The 12800-nt window shown below is 38.6% G+C and overlaps 1 protein-coding gene across 4 annotated transcripts in view; it reads right to left on the bottom strand.

Moving 5' to 3' along the window:
• MYO5A (myosin VA) overlaps nucleotides 1-12800 on the bottom strand; it is a 172647-nt gene that overhangs the window by 70305 nt on the left and 89542 nt on the right. For all 4 annotated transcript variants that reach the window (XM_053928126.2, XM_053928125.2, XM_053928124.2 and 1 more), the window contains exons 10-13: nucleotides 8902-9167; nucleotides 8210-8291; nucleotides 3115-3255; nucleotides 1401-1526 (exon numbers count right to left, since the gene is read on the bottom strand). In XM_053928126.2, coding sequence (XP_053784101.1) covers nucleotides 1401-1526; nucleotides 3115-3255; nucleotides 8210-8291; nucleotides 8902-9167 — 615 coding nt within the window. The remainder of the gene's footprint in view (nucleotides 1-1400; nucleotides 1527-3114; nucleotides 3256-8209; nucleotides 8292-8901; nucleotides 9168-12800) is intronic.

Here is a 12800-nt window from a genome sequence, read left to right on the forward strand (position 1 = left end):
TCTAAGAAACTAGAAAATGGTAAGAAGTACGTTAACCCGAGAATAAAACTCCCCCAATACTGTTTCTCCTAGGAAAAGTGGCAGGGCTTAATAACTGTCGTCTGAAAGATCCTCCCAATCGCAGGTAAGCAGACACATTTTAAGTTAATTGTCTGCTCCCCTACTCTCCTCCAAAGCTGACCCAGTGCATCTCCTTCTAACCTAGTTCACCAACCAACAGGGGTAAATCTCCTCTTGGGAGAAGAGAGATTAAAGTGGGAGAGAAGATCAGAAGGAACAAATGACTGTCTGACAGGAAGAAAGAAGAGCTGACTATGGATGGAAGTGAAGGGTGATAAATGCTGTATGATTTGGCAAGTTGGAATTACTTGAGAACGGACTATTCCTATATCCAAAACTCCAGCAAGTTCAGCCATCTACCACTCAAGGGGCTCCCAGCCTGCACCACAAAGCCCTTAGGTGGTCCTACATTCAGTCCAAAGATTCCAGCCACGATTAAGGAGGACTCAGAAGGCCCCAAATCCTAAAGGAGACTCCGACAAACTTACTCCACAGCCTACTCTACAACCTCCTTGGAACATACGTTAGTCTTACGGCTCCTGATTCTCTCAGGCTCCTGATTCTCTCAGTCGACTGTAGAGCTGTGGAGCAGTGCATTGGCCTGCCTCGTTAGCAGGGACTCAGTGAATCAGTCACAGAGGGTGACACAAGCCCACAATTCCTATTCTGAAACCCTTGGGTCAGCTGTGTTTTAGAACTCGGAATTTTTCAGTAAAGTCCAAAGCAGCAATCTGTGATCAAATACATTATCATTCCAACACTGAAATATGTAAATATACAGCCTAACTGGGACAAGTAAAGACAATAAACACCTGTTCAGGTCAGAGATCAGGTTTAGCCACTAAGTGAATTATGAAAAGACTTTTGGTTTTCAAAATTTTTTGGATTTCACAATTACAGATAGAGGATTGTAGACCCATTTTATTTCATAATTTCATTTACATTAAAGGGAAAGAAAAACAACAAGCCAACAATGAAGGTAACTTTTCTTATAAGGCCCTAAAGAATGCAAACTTCAGCAAAAAGAAAAAAAGAAAGAAAAAAAAGAAAAGATACCTCTTGACTCTTGATTTTTTTTCTTCTTTGAACTTAAGTATTCAAAAAGAAAAAAGATAGCCCTGGCTGGTGTAGCTCAGTGGATTGAGCGCCGACCTGCGAACCAAAATGTCATGGGTTCGATTCCCAGTCAGGGAACATGCCTGGGTTTTGGGCCAGGTTCCCAGTAGGGGGTGCACGAGAGGTAACCACACATTGACGTTTCTCCCTCCCTTCTCCTCTGTCTAAAATGAATAAATAAAATCTTTAAAAAAAAAAGAAAAAAGATAATAAAGCTTCCTTACTTTGTCAGCAAAATGTTGAATGATGAAAGCTTTGTTTGACAGACGGGGTTTTTCAAAGAGTGCACATTTGTTCAAATGTGTGTTGTACAATTTTTGGGCCCAAGTGTCATCTGTACCTTTAGGCATCTACATTCAATGAAAGAAAAAAAAGAAAGAAAACAAGGTGAATATTGTATGAGACTCTTCTGATGCATTAAGAGACCATTTTTGGACTTCCCCTACCAATTTTTATACATTTTTTAAATTAAATTCATTGGGGTGACATTGGTTGATAAGATAATATAGGTTTCAAGTGTACATTTCTATGATCTGTATATTGCATTGTGTGCCCACTACCCAAAGTCAAATTTTTATATTCAATTTAGGAACTCATTTCTTCCACATTTCTCTCTTAGAGACCAAAATCCAATTATTAACAAAGAACAATGACTGAGACCTTCTCATGGGCAATTCATTCTGCCTATACCAGGAACCCTCAAATAAATATTCAATTTGTTTTTAAAGCAATAAAAGCCTCACAAATAAAAGATGAAATATCATGACTATCATGTATTTTCTATAAACTTGTTAAACAAAGGTAACATTTTGTACATAGTGAAATACTTATATAATTCAGAAAGATACAATGGGGAGTAGTCTCATCTTGCCACTTACATCAACTTCATCTTTTTTGTCTCTGAAGGCATCTAAAGGCATATACGCAAATAGGATCATTACATAAACTCACTGTATTTTTTTTCTTCTTAATAATAGCATTTTTTTATTTATGGTTACTAGGTTGTTACTGACTTTTGTAACAATGAGTTCCTTTACATGTATACCTTAGATACTTTTGCAAGTATATTCATAGGGCAAATTCCTAGCGGTTCCACTGCTGAGTCACAATACCTATGTATTTATAATTTTGATAAATATTGTCAAATGTTCTCTAAAATATATTGTATTAATTCATGCACTACATTGCAATATATATGCAATAAATATTCATTTGGTAGTATCAAATGAAAGGTATTATTAAATTTAAATTCCCTGATAGGTAAAAAACAGTGTCTCATTTTTGTTTTGATTTGCACTTTATTTAATTTTGAGTGAGGCTGACAACCTTTCCATTACATGCATTCTGAATGTTGTAGAAAACCTGAATGCTCAGGAGGACCAATCTGTGTTTCAGTTGTAACGTATGGCATATAAACTAAATAAAGAAAAGAATAGGTTATTTGTCTAGGATCATTCAGTTAGCAGTAAAGCTGGGGATCCCATATTTTTCCAGCATGCTGCATCTTCAAACGTTAAAGCTAAAACTCCCTCCCTGCCATACATAGCAGTAAAAAAGAACTAGTCACATTTTAAATTATAAATATTTAGAACTATTACTCAAAATCTTTTGTAATTTTTGCATTTCTTTAAATATATCATACCACTAAACAGTAAGTACCAAATATAAGCATACTATTTAATAAAAGTGGCTAAAATTGGTAGTAGCTGTATCAAATACAAATTTTTCACATAGCTTAGAATCAGCTGAAAAGAGAAGGGAAATTTTCCTACTCTCGTTTGTATTTAAAGCCCTTTGGGTTGAATGACTCTGCAGAATGCAGGTTAGGTGCTACAATGGCATCTCATGGATACTATGAATCTCTGCTTAAACCCACTTACCTTCTGACCTGGACACATCTGTTTTGATAGACTACGTACATCAGGGAGTCTTACTTACTTTGCATTCCTCATCCAGCAAATCTAGAATGCCCAGTTTAGACTCTATAAGATTAATGCAAGGCTGATTATCATAAAAATCTATGAGAGTCCATGGAATTTGTTCCTTCATATATTCTTCTTGTTCTAATTTGAAGACATGCTGAAATAAATAAGAAAAAAGTGGCGTTACTGTATCACTATCATAAACAATGTTAGTCAGGAAACAACTTTTATATAAAACACTATAAGATACCAACATAATTTGAGATAGTCCGTGGCTTCCAGCAAGAACAATCTTATGGGAATAACATGATTTACACAGACAGAACAATAAAATAAAGCAAATAAAAACCATGGACAATAAAACCTCAGCTATGCAGGCTTCCTGATAAACACGTAAATCTAGGTATGTAAAGGTTGTAAATAGCTCATATATTGCCCTGGCCTGGTGGCTCACTTGGTTAGAGCACCCTCCCAAAATGCCAAGGGTGAGGGCTTGATCTCTATTTAGGGCACATACAAGACGCAACCAATGAATGCATAAATAAGTGGATTGACAAATCTATATTTCTCTCTCTTCCTCTCACTCTAAAAATCAATAAACAAATTTTATTTTTATTTTTTAAAGATTATTTATTGATTTTTAGAGAGAGGGGAAAGGAGGGAGAAAGAGATGGAGAGAAACATCAACGTGTGGTTGGCTCTCACACACCCACTACTGGGGACCTGGCCCACAACCCAGGCATTGAGTCCTGACTGGGAATCAAACCAGTGACCCTTTGGTTTGCAGGCCAGTGCTCAATCCACTGAGCCACACCAGCCAGGTCCAATAAATAAAATTTTTTTTTAAATGTAGCAGCCGTCAACATTTTATATGTATATATCCAAAACTGCACTATATACTTTTTTAAAGTATATTTTATTGATTATGCTATTACAGTTGTCCCAATTTTTCCTTTGTCCCCCCTCCACTCTGTACCCCCCAACCCTCCAGCATTCCCCCTCCTTAGTTCATGTTCATGGGTTGTACATACAAGGTCTTTGAGTTCTCTGTTTCCTATACCATTTTTACCTCTCCCCATCTATTTAATGCCTACCAATTATGTTTCTTCTTCCCTGTACCTTTTCCCCCAATTCCTCTCTTCCCCCTCCCCACTGAAAACCCTCCATGTGATGTCCATTTCTCTGATTCTATTCCTGTTCTAGCTTAGTTTTTGTTTTTGTTGTTTTTCTTTCTTAGGTTCATTTGTTGACAGTTATGAGTTTGTTGTCATTTTACTGTTCATATTTTTGATCTTCCTTTTCTTAGATAAATCCCTTTAACATTTCATATAATAAGGGTTTGGTGATGATGAACTCCTTTAACTTGACCTAATCTGGGAAGCACTTTATCTGCCCTTCCATTCTAAATGATAGCTTTGCTGGATACAGTATTCTTGGATGTAGGTCCTTGTCTTTCATGACTTCAAATACTTCTTTCCAGCCCCTTCTTGTCTGCAAGGTTTCTTTTGAGCAATGAGCTGATAGTCTTATGGGAACTCCTTTGTAGGTAACTCTTTCCTTTCCTCTTACTGCTTTTAAGATTCTCTCATCTTTAATCTTGGGTAACTTAATGATGATGTGCCTTGGTGTGTTCCTCTTTGGGTTCAACAACTTTGGGATTCTCTGGGCTTCCTGGAAGTCTGTTTCCTTTGCCAGATTGGAGAAGTTTTCCTTCATTATTTGTTCAAATAAGTTCTCAAATTCTTGCTCTTCCTCTTCTCCTTCTGGCACCCCTATAATTCAGATATTGGAACATTTCAAGTTGTCAATGAGGTTGAAAAGTCTCTCCTCATTTTTTTGAATTCTTGTTTCTTCATTCTGTTCCGGTTGGATGTTTATTTTTTCCTTTTGTTCCAAATCGTTGCTTTGAGTCCTGGTTTCCTTCCTGTCACTGTTGGTTCCCAGAATATTTTGCTTTATTTCATTTTGGGTATCTTTCATTTGTTCTTTCATTTTTCGACCAAGCTCAATCAGATTTGTGAGCATTTTGATTACCAGGGCTTTAAATTCTCCATCAGATAGGTTGGCTATCTTCTCATCGTTTAGCTCTCTTTCTGAAATTTTGCTCTGTTCTTTCATTTTGGCTCTATTTCTTTGTTCAGGGCCCCTGTTAAGTTGTAAATTGTAAGGGGGCGGAGCCTTAGGTATTCACTCGGGCAGGGCAACCCTCCTTGTGGCACTGCCTGTTGGGGAGGGGCCAGAGAAGGAACACTGAAGCTCGTCTGCTCATCTCTAGCCCACTTTTCAAAGAACTCTCAAGTGAGACTGGGAGTTTCTCCTGCCACAGCAACCGCTGTAGTCCACAGCCCACTCTGAGTCTCAGTTTTCCCTTAAGTCAGTCCCACCCGCACGGTCGCCGCCCTGCTGCAGTTTCTCTGTCCACCATCTTACTGGTCTGGTTGTTCTGTTTGACTGTTTCTTTAATTCTGTGGTTGTTGGAGTCCCATGCACAAAACTGCACTATACACTTTTTGACCTCCTATTTAATAAATTATTGCACTGTGTTGTTAAAAGATAGGCTCAGAAATGCCTTCACTGGCCTTGACCAACTAGGCAGAGCGGATGCCCTCTGGACTACTGAACCATGCTGGACGATGCTCATAGCATAACAAGGTAATTCTCTTAAGGGACTGGGGTGTTAAGGTTCATGTTCTCAGAATTAGATAACAGTTGGTCTTTTGTGTCTGCCTTGATGGTTCTCCACAGTCATGAAATCTACTGCTCACCCTTCTGGATTCTATATCCAACTCTGTAAGCAGTTGGAACCACTATCAATTCATGCTCTCTCTGCTATACGCTTCAGCCAGTACCCTCACCATTGCTTCTAATTCCATTCATTCATTTCAGCAAAAATATGTATTGACTGTCTACTACGTGCCAGTCATCAAAACAGATATGGGCTCTGCCTTCATGGAGTTTGGGGACTAGTGGGAAAAACAGGCAGAATCAAATAATCACAAGGAATACAATTTCAAACTGTAATGTTAGAGAGAAAAATCATGCGAGCTATGAGAACAAGCACCCTCATCTAGTTTGGATATGGAGCCGGGAGGGGAGGTTTCCCTGAGGAGGGGCTGTGTGGTCTGAGCTCTGCCGATGAATGGAGCTAGGTCAGTCTAGGTGGGAAGGGCAATCCGCCTCTGCTGCTGCTCCTGCCTCAGGCCGCCAGCCCACGCTGCCCCCCCCCCCCAACTTCTAGTCTGTACAGATTCTCATGACCTCCACTTGTTAGTCCTCGGGCTAACCTTTCCGCTCTCCTTTACTAATCTTTTTTGTCTTCCTTGGTTTGTGCATACATCGTGCTACTTTTCTGGAAAGATTAGCTCTGTGGCTATGAGCAGACAACACATATTAAGGACCCAAAACCCCATAAAACTTAAGTGTCGCCAAGATTTCTGATACATACTCTCTTATAATGCTGCTCCTGGCTCATGTGCAACATTTGTAGTCTAACCAGCTGCAATAAGCTTTAGTCAAAAAAAAGAAAACCTGGTCATCTGTATGAATATTTATGTCATGCTAATTAGAAAGCAATTTCTTGTATTCTTTGATTAATGAGAAGGCAAATGAGACACCATGTGTCAGCAGGAAGCCCTGACTGATGGTACCAATATTTTCTGAAACAATGAGCCCTCTTTTTTAATTCATTAATTTATATGCAGTCTCCACATTGACAACAGAAACACTGCTCCAGGCTTTAAACAGAGCTTTTTTCTCATATACATCCCTATATCTAAGTTTGGAAAAAGTCCATGGGCCCTGAAAACTTTTGGATACTCAGCCCTGGCTGGTGTGGTTCAGTGGACTGAGTGCTGGCCTGCGAACCAAGGAGTCGTAGGTTCAATTCCCAGTTGGGGCACATCCCTGGGCTGTGGGCCGAGTCCCTGGTTGGGGGTGTATAGGAGGCAACCACACATAGATGTTTCTCTCCCTTTCTTTCTCTCTCCCTTCTCCCTTTCTAAAAGTAAATTTAAAAACAGATTTTATTTATTTATTTTAGGAAGGGAGGGAGAGAAACATCAATGTGTTATTGCCTCATTGTTACATATCCTAACTCATTTAATCCATTAAACTATGTGCAGTAGGTACTATTATTGCTCCCATTATACAGATGAGGGGACTAAGGCCAGGAAGGTCAATTAACTTGCCCAAGTTCCCCTGGATCAATGCAGAGTAGGATTCTAACCCAAGCAGTTCACCTCAGGGGGGCTGTGCTCTTCACTATTACAATCTGTTACCCTCATTTTTAAGTGCCTCCAAATCCCTAAACATCATGATAATGCTCTCAGGTATTTGACATTACTACTTTATAAGAGGTACTTTCAAAACATGCCCGTTGCCCTTGTCTCGGTGAATGTCTCAAACTGTTAAGAAGAAAATATGTAAAAAATATGTAGGAGCCCTGGCTGGAAGGCTCAGCTGGTTGGAACACTGTCCCATACACCAAAAGGTTGAGGGTTTCATGCCTGGTCAGAGCACATATCTAGGGTGCAGGTTCGATCCCCGGTTGGGGCATGAACAGGAGGCAACTGATCGATGTTTCTCATCTCATTATTTTTCCTTCTCTCTCTCTCCCCCCCCCTTCCTCTCTCTTAAACTCAATAAACATATCAAGTGAGGATTATAAAAAAAATGTGGAAAAGAGAACACGTTCTGAATTTTTGTTCCGGCATCTTGCTAATACAACAAGTAAGAGTTAAGCAAGTCAAAAGTCCGTGCATAGTCGGCCGCAGGCACCACAAACTGAAGACTATCCCTAGCTCAAAGCTTCACACGTGCTATGCTACTATCTAACACACTTTCTGCTTCCCTCACTCAATTTATTTGTACAAAATTTTCACTATTCTCAGACAGCAATCCAAGGACGACCTTGAATCCTATCTGGACCATAAATATTCTTCTAATGTTGCATCATTTATTAATCATAAATTCCTCAGCAGTTTAGCTGTCCTGAACAACCAGATAACAGTTGTAATTCATAATCTCATTTCAGGAACCAGACTGTCGGTACAGACTAGGAATTCAAGAAAATAATTTGAGGCAGAATATTACTCAAGAAAGAAAATTCTTACCATATTGAATTGTTGCTGTAGTTTTTCATTTGCATAATTTATGCAAAACTGTTCAAAACTGTTAATCTCAAATGTTTCAAATCTGTAAAACCAAAAATAATATGGGAAGAGGAAAAAAAGGAACAAGTAGCTTGTAAACATACTCAAAATGTGCGTATTAGAAAGAAATAGGAAATCCCCCAACATTGGGAAATGTTCTTTCTCCATCAGTGCGGATGAAGGTTTACAAGTCAGTATAATGGGACATGTGCCCAGCAGACAGGCATCAGTCAAGATGCAGAGAGGTCTTTTAAAAGACTCCGGTGTAGTTGTATTCAACAGCATGAGTTTTCGGGGGCTAATTCATCAAGTGGGGAACACTCAGTGTTAGGACAAAGCCATTGCTCTTGCCAATGAACAGACTCAGTGTCTACATACGCACAGGGAGGAACTGGGCATAGAGATCTCATAAGTTCTTTTGAAAAACTGAACCAGATAATGAAAAATTAGGCATCAAAAAGCACACATGAAGGACTGTAGGAGTTAAAGAAAGGTACTCAGAGAAGAAAAACTAGCAAATTAGATTTTTAGAAATTCTCTTCTAATTTGTACTTCTTACAAGCAGTAGACAGAATCAAATACCCATGTAGAGTGCCTAGAAAATCTCTAGAGAGAAACGCTCTCTGGCAGGTCACCAAGCCAAGTGCACTTACCCATAAATGTCCAGCACGCCAATAAAAGAATGCTGTTTGACAGCAGAATGGAGAGCCTGATTGACATGATCTACAATCCAGTTGAAGAGCTTGGCATAGATGTGCTTGGACAAAGCATCACGGGCATTCGTAGCCTGCAGCTTGGAGATGGGCTTGATGTATGTCTCCGTGGCAGTAGCCAGCTTCCGGTGGCAGAGCCAGTGACACATCTCGTCATAGTCCACGCCCATGAGGTCACAGAAGATACTGAGAGGTTCGTGCTTGGGCTGCCAAAAGAGAATGGGTTATTTCCTATGACCAGATCAATCATATATGAACTTACTGAAAAACGCTAACAAAGTGGTAGCAAATAAAACCCAGCAATTTCTTTGTTATAAAAAACACCAAGATCACTGAAAGCAGATCAGTGATAATAATTAACATCATCCATCAAACCAGCAACTAGACAGTATTTGCAATTTCTTCTAGGGCTCATTTCAACAATGATCTGTCTCTTCAAAATATCTGTTTGTACCTCTTTTCAGATATTCATACTTACTGAGTGCCTACTGTACGCCAGTAAACAAAAACAGACATGGTCCCTGTCCTCCTGGAACTTACAGTTCTAGGGGAAACGGATATTCACCAAATAATTACTCCCTAAAATGCCATATTACTACAGAGGAGAAGGACACTACACTAAGATCCCAGGTGAGATAAGTGGGCCCATGTCAGGGAGGCAGGAGACAGTTGCCTTAGACACGGAGTCCAGATCTGAAAGACGAGGAGGTGCTAACTTGGTGAAGCAGGAGAGGAGGGTCTTCCGAGCTGAGGACACGGCTGATGGAAAAATCCTGCAGTGCGAGAGTTACGGGCAATGGGAGGGACTGAAGCTGAGTGAGGGAGAAGGTGTATGAGATAAAGCCAGAGACAGGCAGAGGCTGGACCTTGGCTGCCGGTCTTTACCCTGAGAGCAATGAAGGCCACTGAAGAATTTTAAAAAGAGTAACTTGATAGTTACTTGTGTGAGTTCTTACATTAGAATCTCTGTAATCACTTACATGAGTGGGCACTCAATAAATATTTGTTTAATTGAATCCATGTTAGTGTATTCTATTTTTCAATCCTTCACTCGCATGTTTCAATTGAATCTGATTAACATTCCTGGGGAACAGGCAGGATGTTACTGTAATTGCTAATTAACAAATGAAGAAATAAGAGCCAAGAGAATAGCTTGTCAAAAATCAGATGGCCAATTTATGTCAGAGTTGTCATTAGAACCTGGGGTTCTTAACACCCTCATCCTCTTGCCCTCCCACTGAACCAGTCCCTTCCTTCTTTCATCTCCCCTCCTCCCAAGTAATTATTTCATAATCAAAAAGCACCATCACCAACAGCACGGCTGAACTCCCTTAAATAAGCAGTTCATTTCACTCATACATATACGAATGAGTTGACATCATTTAGAAGTAGACCGGTATTCTCTAAACACGTTCTGCTTGAATGGTATTATATTGTTCTATTAGATCAAGGTTGTTAACTGTTCTATTCAAATCTTCTGTAACTACTAATTTTTGACCAACTTCATCTACCAATAATCAAGGGATTGAGCAAAAAAGAAAAAGAACTCATGGACACAAACAACAGTGTGGTAATTGCGGGGGTGAGGAAGAGGGTGGGTAGAGGTAAAAGAGCGTATAAGGCGGATAAATGGTAATGGGAAAATACAACAAAAATAAACTATGTTAAAAAAATAATATCGTATTATGATAGAGTTGTCTATTTCTTCTTGTGGTTTCTGTTGTTTTTTTGCTTTATATATTTGAAGGCTACATCATTAAGTATGTGCCAAATCTAGAACCACATTTTATGGTGAACAAAACCTCCATCCTTAACTAGTGATTCTTTTTATCTCCAGCAATGCTTTGGCCTCACAGTCTATTTGGTCCAGTATCATATAGCTCTCTGGCAGTTATGTTTGTTTTTTCTAGCTATTATGGGTGTGTCTTTTCTAAACCTTTTATTTTCAAACTTTCTGTACCTTTATGTTTTAGGAATTCTTATTTTAAAAAGTATATACCTGAATTCTTAAACTAGTCTGACAATTCATTTTAACTGAAACATTAGTCCATTTGTATTTATTTATTTATTTATTTTAAGATTTTATTTATTTATTTATTTTTAGACAGAGAGGAAAAGAAGGAATAAGAGAGGGAGAGAAACATCAGAGAGTGCTTGCCTCTCTTGTGCCCCCTACTGGGGACCTGGCCCACAACCCAGGCATGTGCCCTGACTGGGAATCAAACTGGCGACCCTTCGATTCACAGGCCAGCACTCAACCACTGAGCCAGGTGTATTTATTTTGTGCCTTTATTTGCCCTTCTCTCTCTAAAATTTTCTCTCCCTTTCTTGATATATTTGAATTGTTTTTAGTCCATTTTCCTCTTTACTAGTTTGAAAGGTTTACTTTCTGTTTCTACTTAAATAAAAGAAACATTAACTTGTATTAGTTAACTGAATGTAATTAAATTGCACTAACTCCAAACACTCCCATCCAATCTGTGTGCCTTGGGGCTGGTCATTCACTTTATTTTTTTAAACTCTTTACTCAGAACTAACTTTAGACTAACAGAAAATTATAGGTACAGTACAAAGAATTTTCTTCACCCAGAGTTCCTAAATATAGTATTAACATTTTACTGAATTTGCTTGTATCATTTTCTTTCTCTCTCATTCTTTTACACGCACACCCACAATTTTTTCAGAATCTTTGAGAGTGAGTTGCAAACATTTCAGTGAGCATTTCCTAAAAACCAAAGACATTATCTATCTTACATATCAATGGCACAATGAACAAAATAGAAAATTAGCAATGATACAACCCTATTATCTAACCTACAGATCCAATTCAATTTTTTACTGGTTGACCTAACAATGTCCCCTGTGGAAAAATAAACACAAAAAACATTTCAATGGTCCAGGAACTAATCTAGGGTCGTTCACTGAATTTAGCTATCCTGTTCCCTTAATCTCTTTTCATCTGAACATCTCTTCACTCTTTTTTTTTTTTTTTTTTTTGTCTTTTGTGATCTTGACATTTTTTTTAAAAGCATGTCCCTCCGTTTGGGTCTGCACGATGTTGCCTCATGATTAGGTCTGGGTCACGCGTTCTCAGCAGCAACACCAGGGAAGTGATGTTGCACTCTCCTCAGTGCTCCACACCGGAAGTTATGTGATGTGGACTGGTCGCATCGGTGGTCATGTTAATTATAGTCACCTGGTTAAGGGAATATCCACTGGGTTTCTCCACTGAAAGATAACTATTTTTCCCTTTCTAACTAGTAAGTATTTTGTGGAAAGTGCTCTCTTTTGCAGCCCAATACATATTATTATTGTTGTTGTTTTAATTTATCAAATTTTATGTTTGTCTGTACTTTACTAGTTATTGAATCACTATTTCTTCCCAACAATGGGTCACTTTCCTTTAGTGTAAACTGTACTCTTTAATATTTCCTGTAGTGACGGCCTATTGGTGACAAATTTTCACAACTTACTCTTTGTGTAAAAACACGCCTATTTTTCCTTCATTCTAGAAAGATATTTTTATTGGATATACAATGCTAAATTAATAGTAATTTACTCTGGAACAATAAAGGCAGTAGTCCACTGTTTTATGTCTCATTGTTCAAGTTGGGAAATGAGCTATCAGTTTAATCGCTACTTTCTCAAGAATAATACGTCTTATCTCTCTGCCTGTTTTAAGATTTTCCTCTCTGCCTTTGGTATCGCTATGGTGAGTAAGAGATGGATTTTCTTTTATTTATTCTAACTGGGATTTTTTTTGACTTTCCAAATCTGTGGTTTAGTGTCATTTCATAAATTCTAAAATTCGTTAGTAATTATCTCTTCAAATATTATGT

This window comes from Desmodus rotundus, chromosome 7 (assembly GCF_022682495.2).
Source record: "Desmodus rotundus isolate HL8 chromosome 7, HLdesRot8A.1, whole genome shotgun sequence".
Classification (NCBI taxonomy): domain Eukaryota; kingdom Metazoa; phylum Chordata; class Mammalia; order Chiroptera; family Phyllostomidae; genus Desmodus; species Desmodus rotundus.